This window comes from Ciconia boyciana, chromosome 10, assembly GCF_034638445.1.
Source record: "Ciconia boyciana chromosome 10, ASM3463844v1, whole genome shotgun sequence".
Lineage (NCBI taxonomy): Eukaryota > Metazoa > Chordata > Aves > Ciconiiformes > Ciconiidae > Ciconia > Ciconia boyciana.
The window spans coordinates 12,184,578-12,207,854 of NC_132943.1; the positions used below are offsets into that span (position 1 = coordinate 12,184,578).

General features: G+C 40.4%; 1 protein-coding gene and 1 long non-coding RNA gene across 13 annotated transcripts in view; one reads left to right on the forward strand and one right to left on the reverse strand.

The window, feature by feature from the left end:
* The window catches only part of KALRN (kalirin RhoGEF kinase), a 534,671-nt gene that overhangs the window by 208,808 nt on the left and 302,586 nt on the right, over positions 1-23,277 (reverse strand). For all 12 annotated transcript variants that reach the window (XR_012044472.1, XR_012044473.1, XM_072875252.1 and 9 more), the window contains 2 exons: positions 16,962-17,153; positions 2,179-2,348 (listed from right to left, as the gene is read on the reverse strand). Coding sequence is in view for 10 of the 12 variants with exons in the window: in XM_072875252.1 (XP_072731353.1) it covers positions 2,179-2,348; positions 16,962-17,153 (362 nt within the window). In the remaining 2 variants the exon portion in view is untranslated. The remainder of the gene's footprint in view (positions 1-2,178; positions 2,349-16,961; positions 17,154-23,277) is intronic.
* On the forward strand, positions 17,667-21,462 carry LOC140657284 (uncharacterized). The gene is made up of 3 exons (XR_012044275.1): positions 17,667-17,780; positions 17,892-17,960; positions 21,331-21,462. It is a non-coding gene; the product is annotated as an uncharacterized lncRNA (long non-coding RNA).

The following is a 23,277-nucleotide window of genomic DNA, read 5'->3' on the forward strand; positions in this document are numbered from 1 at the left end:
TACCAGAAGCAGGGGATCACTTCGCACAAATATGTTCACTCTGTTCCACCTTGCTCACTGCCCAGAGTACAAGCCAGACCCCAAAAATCAACATTTTTTTGTTAAATACAGCTGCCACAAAACCTGTCTTGGCATTTCACAAATGTTTAGGCATGACACCAATTCCAAAAAAAGTCTCAAACCTGAGGCCACCCTTACTTGTCAAAGACTGAAACTAAGGATTGACTAAGTTTACATTAAAAAATGCTGAAGTCCCACACACCATCTCCCAGTTCACCTCTTCCCCTGCATGACCTTGCAGCCACTACACCAGCCTTTCTCCAATAACTGCTATTCATACTGATGCTCCACTGACTTCTTGGCTCCAAATATCGCCCTGGCCACTCTCCAACTCCACATGCTACTTTCCTACTGACCCAGGTGCAGGCAAAACCTTTAGGCCAATCCCACAGCCAGCACCAGGACTCCTTCAATACAGACACTTTCTGCAGCCCCACAAACCACTCCACACTCCACCTGATGGGCTTACACAGCATACCTTTCAGACTCTTCTCCATGGGTGTTCATAACGAAATGATATTATGCCGATAGGTGCAATAAAAATCTTTAGTCCAGAATTTCGCTGCCATTTTGGTGACCTCATAGAAATGCCCTAAACTTTGCAAAAAGTTTCTTTGCATAAAGGGAAGTTACCATGCAGACCTTTGACTGACCTGTTGTGGCTGGCCATACTTACATTCTTATCTAAAACTCCCTCCTTCTGGCAGCTCAATACTGAACACAGCATGTTTCCTTCCTACTTATCTCATCAGCAGAGATGAATGGATGGATGGAGCCTAGCTATGTCTACTCCTGATCCTTCCTTTCCAACTCTGATCTTGGCAAGCAATACCACAGCTCGGGTCCCTCGCTCTCCCCCTGTGGTGCAGACAAGCCACATACAGCAAGACTAGGAATTTACACAGGCCTAGGACTAAATGACAATCAAAACCCAGAGAGGACCTTTTAAATCTCTCTTTTTGTTTTTCTGACCCAGTGGAGAAGACTCTGCAGCCAGGGTGATATGAAAAAGTAGAGGAAAGCTCAGCACGTGGCTGTAGTACAAGACTCAGAGACTCCAGGAGGGCTCTTAAGGGCAGAACTCCACCAGGGCCCTTCATTATCTACTCTGCTTTAGAGCACCTTAGGCTTTTCCTATTGTGGCTCATGGTTTTCTGCACTTCTCATGTGAGAACTGAATGCATCAGATTAGAAAAAGCTCAGGGTGAGGAGGATGACATAACTCTCTGGGACAGTCTCTGGTAAAATGCATAAGACCTGGTAGATTTGCATATTATGTATACAGAATGTACACACTATGTATGTGTAGATAAGGGCAATGTGTAACAATACAAAGATCAAAAGAATAAGTGATGTATTGGACTTGGTTCTGAGCCCAGTAACATCACTAAAAGGCAGGAAAACTCCACTGCTGTCAAAGTTAAAGCCACAGAAAATCACTGTAAATAAGAACAAATGAGAGAGATCTCACAACTACAAGTTTTGTGTAAGCTTACTCTGCATTCGTTCTACTACACTTACAGACTGAGAAAGCAAAGAAACCCCAACTTCTTGGAGCCAGTCTCTTCATGTATTTTAAATCAGGTAAAATGAGCTGGTTTAATTCATAATGTAAGTAGAACTGGCAGTATAAGACCCTCTTTGACAGTATGAATAAAGCCCACATGGACAAAGATAAATAGAAGGGTGCTGCATGCAAAATGAAAGAGTGAAGATTGTTAGACACGTGTATATTTTATTAAGAGGAATACGCTTCTCCCACATCAGGAGTAACCTTATAAATCATGAGGCCTCGGCTCACAACCATTTAACAATCTTCTATAAATACCAACTAAAAATATTCACCTGAAACACATTTGTTTCAATTCACTTCACTGTGCCTATAAATAATCACTCCCTCAAACAGGAACCCATGCTGATCCACAGACTACTCTAATCAGTCCACAAATCACTCCTTACAATTTCAATAAAATACTGAAAGAATCTGAAGAATCATAAATAAGCAAAAAATTAATAAACTCTCCCAATTAATCCTAACTCACAGTTCCTTATTTATGCACACCTAAACCACAGCATACATCAGATTTCTCAACACCTGTCCTCCAGGTGGATGCTTACCTGAGCTGTTGGATTAGATCTTCCCCTTCTTTAATAACATTGAGGGTAGCATCCAAGGTGGCCGTTTGTTGCTGCTGAAACTGCTTGATAAGCTCCTGAACTGCATCCACAGAGTCAGCACAGACATCCTCTAAGAGCTCCTTCTGCAGATCTTCCATCCATGTCCACAGCTGGGAAGGAGGGGAGGGAAATATAAATCAGAGAGGGATTGAGATTTAACCCTTTTGCTCTCTAATTCCAGATCAGTAAGCATTAACTAGTGCTGCATGTTTCACATGAAAACTGACCTAAAGTTTCTAAAAACAAAAAGATACATTGGTTACTGATTCTGGTTGATGCAATTCCATTTTAAGCAGCAAAGTAAAATAAATATAATATCAGGTAATTTTTTTCCAAAATTAACTTGCATTTCAGTTTATTATATTACAATAACTAATTATATTATTCTGATTAACTCTTTACACAAGTAACAAATTACAATGCCCTACAGCTATGATAACCTAACCCTTTCAGGAGCTGTGTGCTATCAGCTGCTATTAATTTTACATGCAGCTGAAGCCTGTTGCAGAACAGACCTAAAATCTTTGGAATGTATGTATGGTACTGGCAGAAGTCTAGCTGTGCCTGCTCAGCTATGCCTTCCCAGGCAGAACATTTTGTGGAGGGTTTGGGGTTTGTGGGGTGTTTTTGCTTTGTTTTTTTTTTTTTTTGTGGGTTTCTCCCACTTACCCCCCTCCTCAAAATGCACCTCAGACTCTGCTTTTTAACTTTGGGAAAATCCAAACATAGGCTTTGGGAAAATCCAAACACAGCAATATCACTAATCAATCCCATGCAGATCCATTCATTTTAAATAGTCTTGACTACCAATTTCAAAACAACAACAACAAAAAATCATTTGAGTAAGCGCTTAGATGAGAATTTCCAGCCAGCTGTTCATCAGAGATCTGGACAGTGGCAGGCAAGCCCCAGCAGCCTCTCGTTGGCTGTAAAGGCTTAAAGCGAACGGAGGTTTCTCCTTTAAGCTTGCTCTGAAAAGTGAGTGTAAAATTGCACCGAGCTGGCAGTCTGCCAGCAAATCCTAATGACTCCACCAGAGAGACTATTTTCTGTGCCATGCCTGCCCCATTAACCCACATTGTGCTGGTATATTCTGCAAGGTAGGAGAGAAGTACAGGAGCGCAAAACAACACATTGCAGCAGTACGCTGGGAAATGGCAAAGGATGCGGTGCTGGCAGCAGCGCAGCTGCACTTCTACCTGCCGTTCCAGGGAGCCGCAAAGCAGTTTGTCTCAAGGGGAACTAGAGGTACACATGAAGCAAATGACAGATGTTGTATGGGGGTGGCAAAAGAACTGGTTGTCGTGGTTTAGCCCCAGCATTTGTCTTCCCAAGTAACCATTACGTGTGATGGAGCCCTGCTTTCCTGGAGATGGCTGAACACCTGCCTGCCGATGTGAAGCAGTGAAGGAATTCCTTGCTTTGCTTTGCTCGTGTGCGCGGCTTTTGCTTTCCCTATTAAACTGTTCTTATCTCAACCCATGAGTTTTCTTACTTTTGCTCTTCCGATTCCCTCCCCCATCCCACCGGGGGGGAGTGAGCGAGCGGCTGCGCGGTGCTTAGCTGCTGGCTGGGGCTAAACCACGACACTGGTAAAAATGTTTCTGTTCAAATCGAGGCACACTGGATCCCCATCCTATGGGATTTGTTCTGAGATTGCGAATTCTGCGTGTCCACGTAAAATGAGAGGAGGAGAGGGATGTCTTAAGCACCAGCTGACAAGGCTTCTCATAATTAGGGTCCAAACCTAAGGCCAGTCATCGAATGTTATAATATACATACGCTACTCACTTTAAGGATATAACACTGATCTAAACCAAAGTAATCAAAATCAGAACCTGTCCCAGCACTACTTGTGATAGAAAAGGGAGAGTTCCCTGTGTTCTGTCCCCACCTCTGCTACTGACTCATTGCTTGACAGACTTACAAAAACAAGCTTTAAAACATATGCTTAATTTGAAGGCTTTTCAGTTAGATTTTCAGAGTCAGCTTTGAATATTTTGGGTAAACGCCTCTGTTTATTCATAAATAGCATAATCATAATGGCCTACCCTACTACTGGCCTAAAGTGGAATGTCTTTGCTCAGGTTATTTACATATTTTCACATTCTCAGGAGAAAGGCATGACATAAAAAGGCAACTATTAATAAAAGAAACAAATATAATTAAGTAGTCAGGCTTGTGAAATATATGAAAGAATGAAAACATATTTAAAGAACCAAATAGAGAGCTTTTTCATTTGTGGCCTGAGGTCCAGGTGCTGAACTTTGGGAAGCCACCATAAAGGAAAATGCATTAATGCCTTTATATACGAATTACATTCAGACTCTTCCTGGTTTTGATCTGATCTCTGCACCCACTCAAACAGTAGGGACAGCTGGGCTATAACAGGCGAGGACTAGGTTATTCGGGAATATTACCTTCTCTGCTTATCAGATCTTCAAGTAATAGAGCACTTTGTAAATATAGAAGAGAAAAATGGCCATGAATATAAATCACCCTTCTGTTTCGAGTTGGGAAAGCCAGTAGTTTCGTAATTTCTTGCTGTTCTTTGTCATATTTCATTTTTCCACTTAGGATAACAAAAAAAGAGCAGGGAATTTCCTTTACAAAAATGAAAGTGAAATCGAGAACTTGCTTTATTGTTAGGAATCTGCTGTTTTCTTGAAATTATCATGTTAGAAATGGCAGAGGAGAAAGTGTCCGATCCCCCACTGTGACTTCAGAGGAAAACCCTGCTTTAAAAAGTGCCTCCAAAAGGATTTGGACATTTAAGATCCTAAGTCACTTTTTGAGTATGCTTCTAAATCAAAGCAGTTTTGAAATACTTAAACATAAACTGTACTGTACTCACCTGGAACCAAAACACTCATTAATTTCAGAGAGCACTCAAATATATTAACTCATATTAGCTTCAGATGTTTTCATTAATGACCTCTGATTGTAAGGATTTGCATAATAAAATCTATCAGAATCTAGGTCATCCTTGACTCAGAGGCCTTTAATCCTTTAGACTCCACCAATCCCTGGGAAATCCTAATACCAAAAATCAGTCAATATTAATAAGATTAGGAAAATCTTTCAGGAACAATTTACAATAGGAACCCAATTCAAAAACCTCCTAGGTTATGTGCTACAACTAACCACCTGAAATAAATTACTACCAAGCCCCACTTGTGAATGCCACAGCAATGAAAAGATGAACTCCTTGTCACTGCAACACCAGAGTCAGAAGAGCTGTTAATCATAAAATAGAAATCACATCCTCTTTGTCTCAGGAAAATAGTCCCTATTAAGGCTTGGTTTAATTCCAATGCAACTATTCAACTGATTTAAAAAAATCTTGACTATTAAAACCCCAAATCACCAGACACCTTGTGCATTTCCTAATTCATGCTGTGACCTACTCTAAACAGCCAGCTAGCTTAGACTGAGTGAACCGTTTCAATTTTTCATTGAAATTTGACATATTACACAGGACAACTTTTATCTCATATTTGCAGAAACTGACTTTCTTCTTTTATTCTTAGCACAGGCAAAATTTGTGAGCACCTGTCCCATTCACATACATACTCCAAACTACTGCTTATGTATCACTTGATCCTTGTACAGGGGACGTATGTAGATGCATGCAGACATTTCAAATACTAACACAATATTTCCACATCCAGCTGTGGTGACTTTTACTAAGTTTGCCAGTGATGCACATGTCCAGAAAAGGAGATAATCTCTGCATTGTATTACTTGACATGTACTAAACCAAAGATACAGAATCCTGAATCCTGGAAAACAATGAAGAAATAACATAAAAATAATTTTGTGCTTCCTTCAAATTGATCTATGCTTTGGTATGATTAATTGGATATGGAAATACTAATGCATTAGTGGTAAAACCTGAATTAAGTCCATCAGAGAGATCCAGCCACAAATCTGACTCATGCAAACTACGTCTAAAAATGTTATCGTCAGCTACACAGAAGTCTAAGGCAAATACCTAGCCCTAAAACGTCCATGCTGAAGGTCCACAGAGGGGGCAAAATTGAGGCTTTATTTATCAAGGTAACCATGGCTTTAAACAAGAAAAACAATTCTCTTCTGATTACTAGACCAGTGGAAAAGAAGAATTACATCTTCCCCCCCCCGCCTCTTTTGGGGGAGCATCTGGCACCTCTCATGCATTGTAACAACTTCTGCGTCTTTCTTGGATATAAAACACAGGCAGTTTCCCTCCATCCAAGAGACAATACAGCTCTTTATTCCCAGCTATTTCATCTGATGCAATACTCTTCATTTTACTCAAGTACTTAATGAGACCACTTACTGGAGGTTTGAAGGACATCTGTGCCTGTTACCTAGAAATTAATGCTTCTGGCTTAGAGTAAGGGACCACTTTAAACAAAATCTAAAACCTAAAGAGATTGCTAAGAAAATCTTGCCTGCGTGTTTGGAATAACTATTAAACACCCAGTGTTTATACACTGCTATTTGCAAATGGCAGAGATGAGTTTTAATTCCCTCAAAACCAGTTTAAAAACACTGAGTAATGAGACCAGTGAAAAGCAAAGAACCAGTCAGTTGAATCCATGAGAATTACCGTTGTACAACATTTTTGCTAGTTGTTCAAAACAAGGATGTTAATGAAAACAAGCAACTTTCCAGGGTATATGTTCTATCCCTTTACTATGTCAAAGAAGTGTCATGTGTTGCAGAACAGGCCCCAAAAGGATGCTCATGCCAACTCAGTAAAGTGAACATCTATCACAGCAATGAAGGCTAGAGCAGAATGCAGAAGAATTCAGTGAAATATAGGGACCCTCTTTTCCCACTTGATTTGCACTGCTTCCACTCCATGAGTTGTAACATAAGTGTGCAGAGAACCAAGGGCAGGTTGAGAAAAAAACCAAACAGAATTGCTCCAGAGAGAGATGTCCATCAACCCTATTTTCCTCTGCTGCTATGCCAGGCTTATACAAACCTGTTCTGAGCAGTAACATCTAGCTTTTTCATAATATGCATTAGGAAGTCACACAGATCCCAAGTTCAGGTTAATTTATGGCAGGACTTCAGCCTGTGCTTATGTTTAAGTACCTGTTCAAGTGCTGTTGTGAATCCGGCTTCACTGCACAGCCTTTAGGAAATTGCCTTTTCTACCTTGATTTCCCCGCACCAACATGGTGGAGATAATAAAACTTTTCAGCATAATTAACCTTCATCAGCTGATGTTTATTCACACTTAGAATGCATCCAGTGCCGTTTCAAGTGAAAGAATTGATGGTTGTTATAAATTGGAAGCATATTTCAACAACATTTTCCAAAGTCACATTCAAGGTCTCATGGAAATGTCAACAGAAACATAGAAAACAATGTATGTAATGATGAGCTGTAATGTGACCGCATGCCACCAGCAAAGTGTCACACAATGACAGCATACCTAATAAAATGTGACAAGATGGGATATGACCAGACACTACATATGAAATGCCACAATATGCAACTTCCATGGTAAGATACAACTGATGAGACACCCTGCTGCAAGAAGTAGTGTTGTCAGATACCACCAAAGTGGTTGGGAAGAAATGATGAGTGGAAAGAAAGGGAACATTCTGTGAAAAAAAACATCTGATCTCTTCCTAACCTCTTTCTTGCTTTTTCCCTTTTCCTCGCCAATTTCTTGACATTCATCCTTGGTTGGGCTGCATCTGGTGCTTCTGTATGCTGACGCTTTTTAATTAGTAACCTTGCCTATGGCAAAAGGATTTGCAATGCCTAAACATCTGATGCTTTTTCCAAGTTCTGCATGGACCAGATTGATATAGCACAAAATAATCTTCTCTCAAGGGAAACGTGATTTGGGTAGCTATGCTTACATCAGGGAGCATGTGGATCCGCAGCCCAAGGTCATGTAAATGTAATTCAGGGACTATTCACTCTAGGAGAGAAAGTTGGCTTGTAACTGAAGAATCAGATGTACATGTTCTGTGCTTCTTCTGCGTACCATCATGAATTGCAAAAACATGTTCCTCTTCTAGTATAATTTAATACAAGTTATTTGTAATTATGAATCTGGATGTAATTAACTGCAGTAATTGTACTAAGCAAATCAAGTTCTGCACTTGATCATACTGATAATATGGCTTGGAGAAGTTCTTCCTACATCAAAAGATTTACACCAGTGTATTATAGTACAATTTGGTGCAAGAGGAGCTTTCCACAGCTGTAAAATACACACTACAAATTCAGCAATTTACTTAAATAAATGCAGGTACCATTACATATTCCTCTAAATTGTTCACTGGTTCTAAATGTTTCATTACTTCTCAAATGGGAGTTGCACTACCTCTTCCCTCTGTGCTTTTCCCAGTGACTGGCCATATCACTTGCAGTCTTATCCTGATCTGCTGCTTCAAGCCTTTTCTGCAACTGTGTGCACTACACCCTAGGAATCTCAGAAATAAATCACTTGGGACAATTCTGAATAATTCTGAAACTTGCTATTGGATCCATCAACTTGAACGACTACACTGACACTAACCATTTTAAACTAGTTGTGTAGACTCTGTTGCACACATGTACTTAAGGCACAACAGAATGTGTCTTTTGAGTGATGAGTGAATTACAGGAGTGTCCCTGTATGGCTTTGATGAAGATTTACTCACTACGCAAATTATCACAGGCACTGGCTGCCCACTCTGTTGCCTTTGTACAAAGCAGTAAAAGCTGCAAGCCCACACACTGGAACTGGGAGAAGCTCATCTTCCTCAGCTTCAGGAAATCGGGAAAATGGACTGTAATATGACTAATAAAAGGGTACTTTATCAGAGTTGGCACATCCTATTTAAAGGTGCTCATAAAACACCCTTCTAGCTGCTGTATGAACCACTGTTATCTGGAGTGCAAGGCATATAGTCTGGAGACCTGTCTCCATAACACACAAAATGCACGCAAGGGCCCTCAAAAGCCAATGACGATATTTGAGTGAAGCCAAGCAGTCAGTCAAAATGCTGGTGAATGGCTTGAAAAATGCGGATAGCAAAGTGTGAACTTAAATGCAGTCTATAGGAATCCTTTGGCTAGCACATGGCAGAATGATGGAAAGTACTTCTGTTCCATGCACCTGCCCTTGCTCTGCTGCAGGTTCAGCTTCCTGAGATTTGGTCTATATGGTTGCATTTACAAACATTCTTATTACCTCGATTCTGTCTCACAATTCTTTGCCATCACAGATGGCAGAATTTTATTCACTAGCAGTCTGGCCGTGCTTCAAACTCCCCTGTTCAAGAGCGGGATGTGCTGCCAGGATACCACAGCTCTCTCCATTCCCAGCTTCTTAATCCTTCATGAAAAAACCTTGCTTCTAGACAACAAATGGACAGGAAAGAAGGGCACCCTGCACCACCCCAGCTGTCCTGGTTCCTCAATCCCAGATCTTTGGTAGCTTTACAGACAAGATTTAACTCTGCAAAGAAACCACCAACATGAATGACTGGTGAATGCATTTTGGTCAAAGCCACAGTGAACGCTCTGGAGTTGGAGAGGGATTTGCTCTTATTTTGCTGCTTCATGGTAACTGATTGCTGATAACCCAAGAGTGAACTTTTACATAGCTCACACAAAAATAATGCTTGTTAGACCAGCAGAGCCCTCTCTACAGCCCCAATTATCAGAATGATAACAGTAAGCTGGCAACGTATCTGTCTTCTCCAAGGAATCTGCCATCCAGGCAAAGGACTGCACACACGTTACCTGTATGTGCAGCTCTGGCAGTTCACTTCTCCCACGTCCTCTGCTCTCTGCCTACAAATCCACCTCTGATGGGAATACAATGTTTACAAACTGAGCACTTAAAAAAAAATTAAATCAGCGTTTACTTAATCACTTATAAAAGCATTTGCTTTTTTCACCCCCTTGTCTTGTGATTTCTCTGCTTATAGTACTCCCCTCATCAAATTCAGCTCCCAGCAAAAACAGCATTCATATTTGTAAGAGGCATAAATTTAAGGTTTGATGTTTCACAGCCCTGCAGTGAGAGGAGGGGCAGATATTTTCAAAGACCAATTTTGTATGCTGCTTTGTATGTATTTCAGCTGTTCATTTTATCCCATTGAAGGAACAAAATTTCTAGCTTCTGAACAAGGCACATGGTGCTTCATTCTAACCCTGAAAAGTGCTGGGATGTGAAATAGCCAGTCAGTGAATATTTTACTTGCAGAGAGCCAGTTTGGGTCATTTTAGTGTTTTGTGCTTTCATTGTTTTTTAAATCTGGCCATAATATGAGAAAAGGAAGAACAGCACTGTCCAGGACAGGAGTAGTGTACAAGTGTGTAAGACAAATACTCTGTGGTAGACATCTTCAGAGACCACGACCTTTTCAGGACTTCTAGAAGTTGCCAGCAAGTGGAATTGCTAAACTGATTATCCCCTTCATCACAAGTCTCTATTATCTAATGGGCGATTGCTCTGAAATGTCAATATTAGCAGTTAAAGTAAAAAAAAAAAATTTAAGTTCAGTAACATTAACTTGGAATCCTGGGTCAATTTACAAAGAATGACAGGATTATACAATATATCCCAGAACCACTGCCATGTTTGCTCCATGATTAACTCCGATTCGTTCTGTCAACTCTTTTGACGACAGTCAACAGCAGCAGACCTTAGCCCCATGAGCTTTCTGCTCCCTGCTTCCCAGCAACTCTGCCACAACGTGAGTGCCAAGCCCTGTCAAAATTAGTGACCTACACTGAAATGATCTCCTAATCATGATATTCAACTGAAGCAGAGAGAATTTAATTTCACAGGCCTTAGTTATCAAGTAAAATTAAGTTAGCAGTGCCTGCAATAAAACACTGTTACTGTTCCTAACGGACAGGGTAAACCCACTCCCATTACTCACTTGAGTAACCCTCTGATATCTATGGGGTGACCAAGGTGACCTGCTGAACACAAATAATTTAGGTCTATATAGGAAGCTGCCTGACACTTAATGGTCCAGGACTTTGCTCTCACTTTCTCATGGCCTTATCAGACAAGCTGTTCAGAGTGAAACTTTCCATACCAGGTATCTGCCTAAGGCTGAACTTGATGAATTTTGAGGTAAAAGGTCCAGAATGAGAGGAAGGGGAAAGGGGACTGACTTTGCCTGTGTTAGAAAAGGATTCTTATTTCTGCTCACATGAGATGCTCCAGACCCTCCACACTTTTAAGCAAGGGTTTGAAATTTTGCAGTGTTTAGCCTTGATGTCAAGAATATACACTATGTCATCCCTGTGAAAATTTGCCCAAATTTGGTCACTCCGAAGACCTCTGCCAAGTTCCAGTTTGCACGTGTTCAGTAAGAACCTGTTAAGAGTTTGGCAGTTCATTTTTCTCAACATTAAATATTTCCTGAGCATACTCATGCCCCCATTCTGTGGGCCAGGTAGACCTGGGAGGCTCCACATGGAACTGCAAGCACCGAGCACCTCATCCTATTGCTCTTCTGACCTACCAAGGGCCAACAAAGCACAGGGCACATGGCCTGAAACCACACTACTGCCTCTCCTGCTTTTTGCTGCTGCCTTGCAGGGCTCAAGGCAACACAAACATGGCAATCTGAAACCCACTGAGGTATGAGAAACCTAGAAGTGGTAAAACATGCTTTTCATGCCCCGAAGAGCTATGAAGCAATTGCAGAACTGCTTTGTAGTTCAGGTAAGACCCATATACTGAAATGGATCTAAATCCAGTGAAGTTCCTTCTTGTTCTTAAATTAGCAACTTCATTATCAGCCAATACAACAAGTAACACAACAAACCTTTACTTCAGTTATACAGAGAATACACTGTGGTACATATACTTGCTTTTAAACACCTACATTGATCCTAAAAGTTTAAAATCCTGCCGATGAAGCCAAGAATTTATTTGCATGGAGATATCACACACAGCTATCTATGTGTAGCCTCATCTCAACACTTAACTTGACAAAATTAATTCCCAGGCCTTTCTATACTGTTTGTTTAAATCCCCAGCACTGAAGCTGTATCAGAAACTGCTGGTAGCAGTATTTCTACTTTAGCCAGGCTACTTTAAGCCAGGCAAAACAAAACTATGATTGCTAAACAGAGAAGAAAATCTTTATGGAAAGTAAAGACATTTACAAGATGCTAAGTCATCATTTAATTATGCAAGAGGATTTAAAAAGTTTTTAATGATACAGAAATGGTGACAGTGCTCTTTTGTGTCTACATTTTCATACTTGGAATTGTAAAGTACACTTCAGAACCATAAGTATAAAACTGTGAGACCAATGTAAAATATTAAGATTCAGACAATGAATTACAAGATGTTTTTATTATTTGCCTTGAGGTTTTTGAGTCTTCAAGGTGTGACTTTATCACATCTGCAACCTCTTCTCCGGGAGGCTCAAAACCTATTCTCTTTTAAATAAAATGAAATGAAAGCCAAGAATCCTGTATCATCATTCGATCCTAGCAGCTCAGAGATCACAGAAAAACATCAATTATCATGAGATTTGTGATAAAACTGCAAGATCTGACAATCCTGCCAATAATTGATTTGGATCTGAAGTAAGAACCTGAATTCAATCACAATTAATCCTGAGAGAAATTATTTGGGTACAAGTCTGTTGAATGCATTTATCCCACTGATAATAATATATAACTTTACCCTGCCATACAGATAATTGGATTTGATTCCCAAGGTACCAGATTTCTGCTCACACCATCAGGAATGCCTTGGACTAAAAGGATATGAAAATATTGACTATGAACTAAGAGAGCATAATGAATACTGTAGGACAGTGGGACACACAATATCTCTTTTATGGGCATGGCAATAGGACAACTACATTACTCATGAGCTGTGACACTAACAATCGCTTAGGAGACTACTCTAAATTTATGCCTCTAAAATGTTTTTACCATACCAGAAAGTAATCATTTCAGCCTATTGCACAAATACTTAAGTAAGGCCACTTAAAAAAAAAAAATCAAAATTATTGTTATGTTTAATTGACAGTCTTTTCCATATTCATTCAACTGTGTAAGTCAGTGTTTAGCAGAGGGAATCCTCTTACAATGCTTTCACATGAAATGAGCAGTGATTCAAGTCTACTGTAGTATAAAAAAGCCACTCTCAACTTTCATTGCTCATGGGATATCTGGATTTCAATGGCTCCCTAATTCAACACTATATATTATCCTGAAGAAATTCTAGCAAGGCAGATTACAAAAGGAAACATTTCTTTGACAAGATCACTTTTTAAAAATGGGAGCTGTTAAAAGTTTCTCAGGTGCTGGGAATCTGAGTAGTCAGGTGGGGAGATGAAGAGGTGGGCAGAGAACAGGTGAAGCAGTGAGAAGTTCACAATCAATGCCCTCATCCACACCTGGGAATTATTGCATCAGAAATGCAATTCATCTGTGCTAGGACAACTGTCAGAAATGACATGTTTGTTGCAGGAAGATATTTAGAATATTTCCATAAAAACCATGTCAGTAAGACTGATTCTACTTAATTCTCCCTTTCACCAGTTCTGTCTCAGTAGGTTAATATATCAAGAAATAATGAGAATTTGGGAAACTTAGATGAAAAATACATCTAGGCCACAGTTTCCTGCATTATTGCTAAGAAAACACGAAGGGAACTGTTTATTCCCTTCCAAGGACATAAGAGAAACAGTTGTTAATAGTTTAAGAAATGGTTTTAAGGACTACAAAGGGTGAAATGAATAATGGTGGCTATTAAGTAACTAATAATGCCTTCTAGAATAATGCAAAATATGTCAGGTGTTAAACACATTAACATGCCAGCCAATCTACTTTCTCCTCATCCCAAAACACTCCCAGGTGATGGGTTTGGATGGGTACAGTACAGTCCGGCACCAGACACAGCATGGCAGGTAGGAGGGGCAAGGTTAATCAGGGAGGCATGTGTCAGCACTGTAACTGGAATGCCTCCTGGTAAAACAGCAGCAATGGATTTCCATTCTCCCTGTATTTTACTGCTGCAGCAAAAGGATTTTTTGCCTTGACATCTGCTAGAATTTAAATCTGACTCCGAACTCTTTAACTCAACTAAAACTGCTACTGACTCAAAGGGAATTTGCTTGATAAATCCTGATTTTAAAATTGGAATCTAATGTCTTTGTTGTTTGGGACTGAAATCCCAGCAAATACAGTGAATTTATTTTTAAGCAGTTTCATAAAATGAGCATGGATGGTGCAGATCTGACCTGGACAAGTGGGCGAGTGGCTAGAGCAAGATCCCGCATTTGGTCCAGCCCAGCTCTGTACGCTGGGAGGTCTCACTGGGGCTGAGCACATTGTCTAGTCAGAGCCCAGGGAGGAACCAACTGAGGTCAGTTGGTATGAAACAGAGAAAGGACATAATATCATAGGCATGGTGGCAAAGGAAGGACATTTGTATTTCTTCATTTTTGCGGAATCCAGCTATCTGTTTTATATTCATATTGAAGAATGACAATTACATTGGTTAACTCACCATTTTACAATATATGTCAAAGGCCAAGCAAGACCAAGCAATGACTCATTTCTACTTGAGTCAATCTATTTATAGCATAAAAAGGCAAATACAGATCCAAACATGTGCTAAGCCTCTCTTGTAATGCTTTGCCCTTTGCACCAGGGCTCCCCTGGCAGTCTTTGGTTACTTCACTGTGTCTGTGGGGATCCCCACAGCTGGGAGACAAATACTAAAACCGCAGCGATTTCCTCACTTATTATTTTTGGCAAAAAAATGAGGTATTGGACTGTGTGACTCCCACCAGTGCTGAAATGTGTCACTGAAGGAGGCAGGTAGTGACACACAATGAAATTCAGCGAACCTGCAGAAAACCAGAGTGTTTGGCCCCCGCAGGAGTGAATTAACACAGGGGTAAGGAAGTGAAAACTTCCTTTCTCTTGCAGAGCTACTGTGCATCCTCTGACATTGGGGCGCTGCTAGAGACTGCAATAGCTTTAGCAGCCTCTTTGCACCCAACCCAACGGCCATCATTCATTCTGATGAATGTGGATACGCGGGTCCACCCCAACTTCGCTGATGTGCCAGTTTTATGCTACAGCTCCCTCATCTGTCCCTCTGGAGAGAGAGGCACCTGGAGTCTGTCCACTCTGGATCTCCCTAAAACTGAGAGCGAGTACTTACTGAGCTTTCCAAAAAGGCATCACAGCACCAATCTGTCCCACGGGTAAGTGTCAATGAGGCAGAGATTTAGAGTTTACTCTCATTATCTAGTAAACACAATTGAAGCTGTCACAAAAGACTGGTTTTTTTAATAGTTTCAAAAAAATGTGCCTTTTTATACATCTGCATTTCTATACACCAAAACAGGGCTCATTAAAACCAGCTGAGTGGAGCAGGCAAATTCTCTTCTTGTTGAAGAAGGGTAGAAGTGAGTACAGTGCACTGCAATCCAAAACCCTTCATACAGGGAAGTTCTAGTTCCCAAACCCAAATTAGGCTACACAGTACCAGTAATCATCAGAAGAAATTTAGATGATAGAAAACATATTATAACTTCCTGGAGTCACGCCTATCTTTGTGTTACTAGTCACCACCTGCATAGGTGAAGCGAGGTTAATCACAGTAGGAAACTGTTATGAAATAATTTTGACTGAGGAAATAACCAATTAAGTTTTCCCTGCGGCAAACAAGCATGGCTGCAAGCGTTTGAGCTACTCTGGAAACAATAGTACTATTCACAAGCTTAAAGTATCCAGAGTTTAGTATATTGCAGAAGCAGGGTGTAAAAGGAAAACCTTCATGTATCAACATCTATAATGGACACACTGTAACTCAACTACCTTCCATATATATTTTTTTATATATATATGAACATGTGCATATACCTTCTATTTAAGGAGGCTCCCCAACACGCTGAAGCCTGCTATACACAACTTGTTTGTAACATGTAAATCAACAAAGGCAAAGCTTTCAGCTTCTAAGAGCATCTTTCTGATCAAGTGTGCTTTTGCAAACAAGTGCTGCAGAGCATGAAAACATCCATTCTGACTAATTCCATCTCTCTCAGCAGAAACCCTATCTTTAAAAGTCACTCATCACTGAATGGCCTTTGGTCTGCAGAAAAATGTGAAGTATGCTTTAATTACATCCCCAGTGGCCTCCCATTTGATGTCCTGTCCACTGTATCTCTGGCGAGAGAGCCTTATCTCTGGATATTTTTCAATTACACTAAACAGCATTTATTCAGGTCCTCACTGATTCACTGCATCAGTATGTGGCTATTTGCTCTTTAACTGTAATTTTGAAACCTGAAGTTTGCCTCATTAAAAAATGTAAGATTTCCAGTAACACTTAATAATAACGGCTACATTAATTAACATTACATTCAAATGGAATTCCTCTGAGGATCCGTATCACAGTGCTAGCAGGTCTATATCTAATGCGTTAATATCAACTCATGTTCTTACAAGACAATTCTTTCTTTATAGCAATATTTTCTAGTTGTGAACTAAGCACTGCTTGATATGTTAGATATGCTGCCCCTACATTTTAGTGTACTATATCATTCATATGTTTCATTCACATTTTGTGTCCTCTTTACAACAGTTAGTCATATGCATCAAATGAACTGGGTATCAGCCCTGCACGGTGAAGATGCCTTTTCTATGTCACCTGAGTTTTCAGAGTCAGCATCTTGCAGCACTCTGCAATACACAGAAAAATTCCCTCATGCACATCTTACCTCTTTGGTGTGGGTATGGAAGGACACTGACATGTCCAAGAGAAGTTTCCTCTGTTCCACCCTCCGGACAAAGTCCTGAATCCGTACTTCCAGATGCCGAGCTGCTTTATAGATCTCTTCAGGGTCACATTCCCCAGTCTGAGCCAACTGCTCTGCAGCCTCCAAAAGCTTGTCTGCATTGGTGTACGTATTCTACCAGCAAACAAAGCAAGAAACAGAGTATGAGTAATACAACTGTGGCAAGTAAACCCCTGAAACAGGCTGTTTATACTTTCAAAGGCACGAAAGCAAGTGATTACCAGAGTTTTAAAACAATAGTAATAATTCCTACTGGCACTGCCATCTGTGAAAGAAGAATGTATAAAGCCACATAGACTAATCCCTGAATACACATGAAATAATTTCTTATTTGAAACACACCACACCAGCCCAATCCTGCCAGTCACGGCAACAGGACTGTGCACTTGTTTATTTCCAAGTCCACTGGAATTTCTCAAAGATAATGTAATGGAGCAAGTGGGACTAACCACCTCAGAAGCCTATGGTGCCTCACGTGACACTTGGCTACAAGCTCATTGCAAAGGCCTCCCAATGGCTATCACATTACAGCATGTAATCATGCTAGCCAGAGATGTCTCAGCCTCAAGAAACATTTACCTTTCACTGGCTTTTGCAAGATAACTTGAGAAGACTGTGTCTTCAAGTTCCTTCTACGTTTTTTTCTCTCATCTGCTGTTCTGCATCATTCGATTAGCTTGCAGCAGCCACTATGTAATGCTCAGATGGCTTTGGAGGAGTATCATTACCAGTCTGTCCGAGGTACGTACCTGCCCTCCATTACATAAGAATTTGAACACTTCACCATCCTGAATAGATTTACCCCATAGGCACAGCGTTTGCGATATGAGATGTATTACCCCTACTTTACAGAGAGGGAACCGAAGAACACAGAAGCTAAGCGATGTACCCAAGACATGGCCAGACTGTGGAGGATCAAAGGTGAATTCCATCAAACTTTCAAACTAACTGTCCATCCATTCTCTCCCTCTTTCACATTTCTGGAAAACACCACTGAACTAATACACCAGAAAGTCTCATAAATAACAGCAGAAGTGGAAAGGGAGTGCAGTCATCTTCTCCATAGCCATGGAGCTATGGTTTAGTCAGCTATGTTTAGCTAACTAAATGTAGCCAGCCCTTGCTGTCATAGAAAAGCTTTCTTCACTCAAGTTGAGGCCAGTAACTCTGCGGTGTTTAACACTTAACAAAAATAAGGACAGACAAAGATATCAACTTAAGGGTGTTTCCAGTACCGGGTGAGATCTTCAGAAATGCTTGGCATTGGCCTAAGACTGCTCCCACAGGGAATTTTAACCTCCCCATCAATAGAAGCAGAATTGTAGCTCTTTCCTTTTCAAAATCCTACTGAGAATCCTCCTCAGTTTAAAAATGCATTAACTTTATACATATACACAAATTACCTTTGAACACTGTGGACACACATGTACTTCTGAGCATTAAAAGAACACTGTCAAACATAAAAGACATGAATCAAGTCATGTTGTTCTTACTTAGGTAATATCCTGCTGCAGTTGATACTTGTTGCTGGAGAAAATATTCAATACAAAGATGGAACACTGGCCTCCAAGTGTTTAATGAGGGAAAATATTTCCAGTTATAAAAAGCAGAGAGAAAACAGCTCATTCACTCTTCATTTTCCCAGTTTCTGAGGGCTAACTATAAATATACAGTATTTGCATTTTGCCTTTTGGACTGTGAAGAACATATTCTAGACAGTTTTGTTACCAATAGTAAATTTTTATTGCATCACTTTCAGGCCACTGCTATAATGGTTAGGTTGTTAACAGTGGCAAAATGTTGTTTTAATAATCATTTTTTGGAAACCTCTTTAGCTGAGAATTTGTAAAAAATGTTCCATTTAATAAGATCTGAATTAGGGTCCAGTTTCACTTAACAGCATCCTTTCTGAATGATCCTCTTCCAATAGTATTTGGAGCAAATGCCAAAGCTAGCACTATTTTTCAAAGTCTACTCCACTCTAGGGTTTTTCACACATTACCACTGCAACAGCTCAAACACCAGTCCAGCTCCCTGGGGAGAAGGCTGTCTCCTGCTTTTATTTCTAATGTTTAGTATACTTTTAAGCACATTCACTCTCTGCTTATGGCACAGATTTGAGACACACTTTTGCTGAAATACAGTATGAATACAGCTTTGCTGCATTTATCCCTAACATACTTTCGTTCATCTCTGCTGAAGACCATTACAAGTTTACTGACTCCAACATGTGATGTACCCAATTACATCTAGATGAGGTGAGTTCACCAATACGATGATCAGATATAAATACAGTGCACGGTGAAGAAGGTGTAGGCTGAGCCCCAGACTTTGGGGAAAAAAAGAGTGCAGATTGGCCTCAACAGAGGCTCTGGCCACACTGCACAGACAGTAAAGGATGTAGTGGTCCTGCAGCAGTCCTTTTGTATTGCACAAGGTTCTCCAAAGGCAAAGGGGATTTTCTGCAAGGAAGCTGGCTGGATGTGGAAGGAGTCACATGCAGTGTTTCCCCTGGACTGTGCCAGGCATTGTCAGCATACAGCGATGCTTCCCTGAAGCAGTCATATCTAATTTTAGAAACGTTTGCTTAAATGTGTCATGCACAAGAAATCTGAGCACAGCACGTTTTAAGTACGGTGAAATTTTTGTTCACCTCTTTTTCTTTGTCCACTGAGTTCCCAGCTAAGTGTCTGGATTTTAAAAACAGGTGCAGTTTATGATAGAAAAAACACTAATGGTTTTATCCCTGTCATCCTAGAAGGAAGGCCTGGTGCTGAGAGATTTCCAGCTCACTGTTGCAGATTTAAGAGGTTTAGATATATTTCAGATAAACAACCACATTTGGGAGTTAACCACACTCGCCTTGAACTTCAGAGTTTGACGTATTCATGAAAGGATTGTCATCTACTGTCAGATGAGATATAAACACAGCACAGGCCAAATAAGCTAGAGGTTAGTTATTTGGTGAGGGCCTGCTCTACTTTTGTTCTGTTCATTTGCTTCCAGTGCACATAAATCATATCAGAAGTTGTTACGCATATCAAATATTTTCATGTACATCTATTTCTCTACAAGTGCTGAACTAAGGCTATGTTGAACCTGAGAGCTTCATCCTGGTTGATACTATAATGCTGCACTGCTTGCCTGCTTTGTACATTTCCATCCTGAGCTCGCTCTCGTTAGTAAGCTCTTCAGAGTACAGACCCTTATTTCATTTGTTTGAAGCACTTTGTACTTTTTTGGTGTGACATAACCCTGGATCAGGCAGGGTGGGAATTCAAGAGCGAATTAAGGCTTGTGATGAAGAAAAGCATATAATGCCTCCTTGTCCTGCTACCCCCAGCCAGAAGAGGTTACCTCAGATTCCCAGCCCTTCTGAGATCTGGAAGGATCTAGGTACATCTCCAAACTAGCATCAAGATTCAAAACTTTGGAAGAAGGTAAGAGCTAATGCAACCGCAGAAGGAAATTTTTGCTACGAGAAGGACAACCATGGCTGTCCCCTCTTCTGCAAACTGCAGACCCATGGAAGGTTTTCTGTGGCATCCTGAGGAAGGTGACACCAAAAATGGCTAATCCCTCCAGAGGGAAGATCCCATGAAGAATCTCTCGTCTACATCTGTGGAAATTAGTTCCTGTCAAACAATAATAGCACAAGTTCCACAGAAAAATAATCTATGAGTTATAAAATTATATGCTCTCTGAATCTTTCGGGGTGTGTGGTATTTCTTCCTAACGTTGCATTAATCCCTGAGAGAACTGTCATGTGTAAACCCTTGAAATTCTCAGTCATCTGCTAACTGGCATTACATACTTCTGCACCACTTCAAGCACAAAACCAACTTCCATCTCAACTCTCTTAATAATCTTTCTATAGTAATCTTTGCATAATTACCTATTTCAATCATGAACTCTGCAATCACAAGAAAATGAAACTGCACCCTTCAGGTTTTAGAATGGAAATGGCTGTAATATATGCTTTTGGAATTCATTTTAGACAGAACCAGGAGGCTTTCATATCTCTTCTGCTTCTTGCAAATAACAAAAAAGAAACACAATTATGGAAAAGAAATAGACTAACAAAACCTATACAACAATCCCTACCACAATTCTGAATCGGAGGTGATTGTTGTCTTCTCCCATGGCAATAATTACTAACAGGATTCCCATAACTTTGGTTCATTAATTGTTAACAGTTTTATATTCTGTAGCAAGTTGAAAAAAATGGTTTATGAAAAAGCTGATGTGAAATTTGCCTGTTACACTTATCATGCCTTCCTTTGCATTTCAGACCAACAAGCGCCAAAATGTCAGGATCCATTTCCATCTCTGACCCAGGTAGCAGATCTCAGCTGAGATTCCACCGTGTCTCCAGGTTAACGTGTATGAAGCCATCGCTGCATTGGAAATGCACTATCCAAACACATCTCTTTCAGCAAACTGCCTAAGAGATTTCCTTAAAAGTTGAAACGAACATTACTTTGTCCATAATCTTTGTGCCAGAGAAGTGTTTTGTCAACTGTTCTCTCCAAATCTTTTTAACCCAGAGTAGTAGTTGCACTGATTCTCAACATCAGAGAGCATGGGCTGCATGCAGTTTGTGCTTGGCCTCATCTGCTACACAAAAAATAGCATTGCAGTGCTCAGTACAAACCAACCAAAGGGCCTCAATTCTGGTTTGAAAGTATTTGGCATGTTTTCCCTAATTAAAAATAAATAAATAATTAAATGAAAAAATACTGAATAATGCATCAGTTAATTCTTGGACCAATATAAGGTTAGAGGAAGCAGAACAGAAACATTTTGCGTTTCTTATTTATTATATGTATTGCAAGCTAAAGGAGTCTAATATCTTAGTCACTCAGAAACAAATTAGAATGAAATGGAATAGAATAGTTCAGTCGGAAGGGACCTACAACGATCACCTAGTCCCACTGCCTGACCAATTCAGGGCTGACCAAAAGTTAAAGCATGTTGTTAAGGGCATTGTCCAAATGCCTCTTAAGCACTGACAGGCTTGGGGCATCGACCACCTTTCTAGGAAGCCTGTTCCAGGGTTTGATCACCCTCTCGGTAAAGAAATGCTTCCTAACGTCCAGTCTAAACCTCCTCTGGCGCAGCTTGAACCATTCCCATGCGTCCTGTTACTCAACACCAGGGAGAAGAGATCAGCACCTCCCTCTCCACTTCCCCTCCTCAGGAAGCTGTGGAGAGCAATGAGGTCGCCCCTCAGCCTCCTTTTCTCCAAACTAGACAAACCTAGTGTCCTCAGCTGCTCTTCATAGGACACTCCTTCCAGCGCTTTTACCAGCTTCGTTGCCCCCCTCTGGATGCATTCAAGTATCTTAATGTCCTTTTTAAAATAAAATAAAATAAAATAAAATAAAATAAAATAAAATAAAATAGTATAAAATAAACAATAAAAAACCCCATATCAATCGTATGTATTTGGGCTTTTCACTGACCCCTCCCTGCATTTTTAAGGAATCAATCAATGTAGCGCAGCATTTTGGTTTCAACTCAAGTGCATTTTCAGAAAATGGTTCCATGTAGTTTTCCCTCTACTCCTAGCAACTACACTTGTAAGCAGTTTATTGCTGCATGTTTCTAGGCAGATTACATTGAAAATAGCTGTGTCTAATGGTAGTCCAGGGCAGAGTTCGTGGCCCAAATCTGGACAATTTTTTTCCAGAACACTCTCCTCTTGCACAGTATTTTACAGCTGTTCATTATATTTAAGAGGTTTCAATGTTAACTGTCTCCAAGATTTCCAATGTGTTGTGAACCATGCCCGTCAGCCAGATAAAGATGTTTAGTTGTATACATCAGGAGAAACACAAGGTAGGGGAATGGGGCAAGTGATCAGATACACTATTGCATTGAACACAAACCAACATAACCCAGACACTGCAGTTTCTAAGTAGATGTTTAGATAAGCTGAAGGGGAACGAGGCAGCACTGGTTTGCCTTACTCTGTGTTAATCAAGTTCTGGGGATGTGAAAGGCAGTTCAAGGCGCAAAGGTTCCTCATATCAATACAGAGGGCTTTGTCACCTAGGTTTTACCATGTAAAAGGCACGGAAGAGATGGCATCTCTAGAGGCCAGTAAGTACTGACTAGAGAGAGAACTTAGATGACTAGCTTAGATCTGATCTTCTTGACTAAAGACTAGTGATGTGAATGCCATCTGATGCCTGCAGGCTGAAGCTTCGGAGACTTATTAGGCTTTCTCTGATGT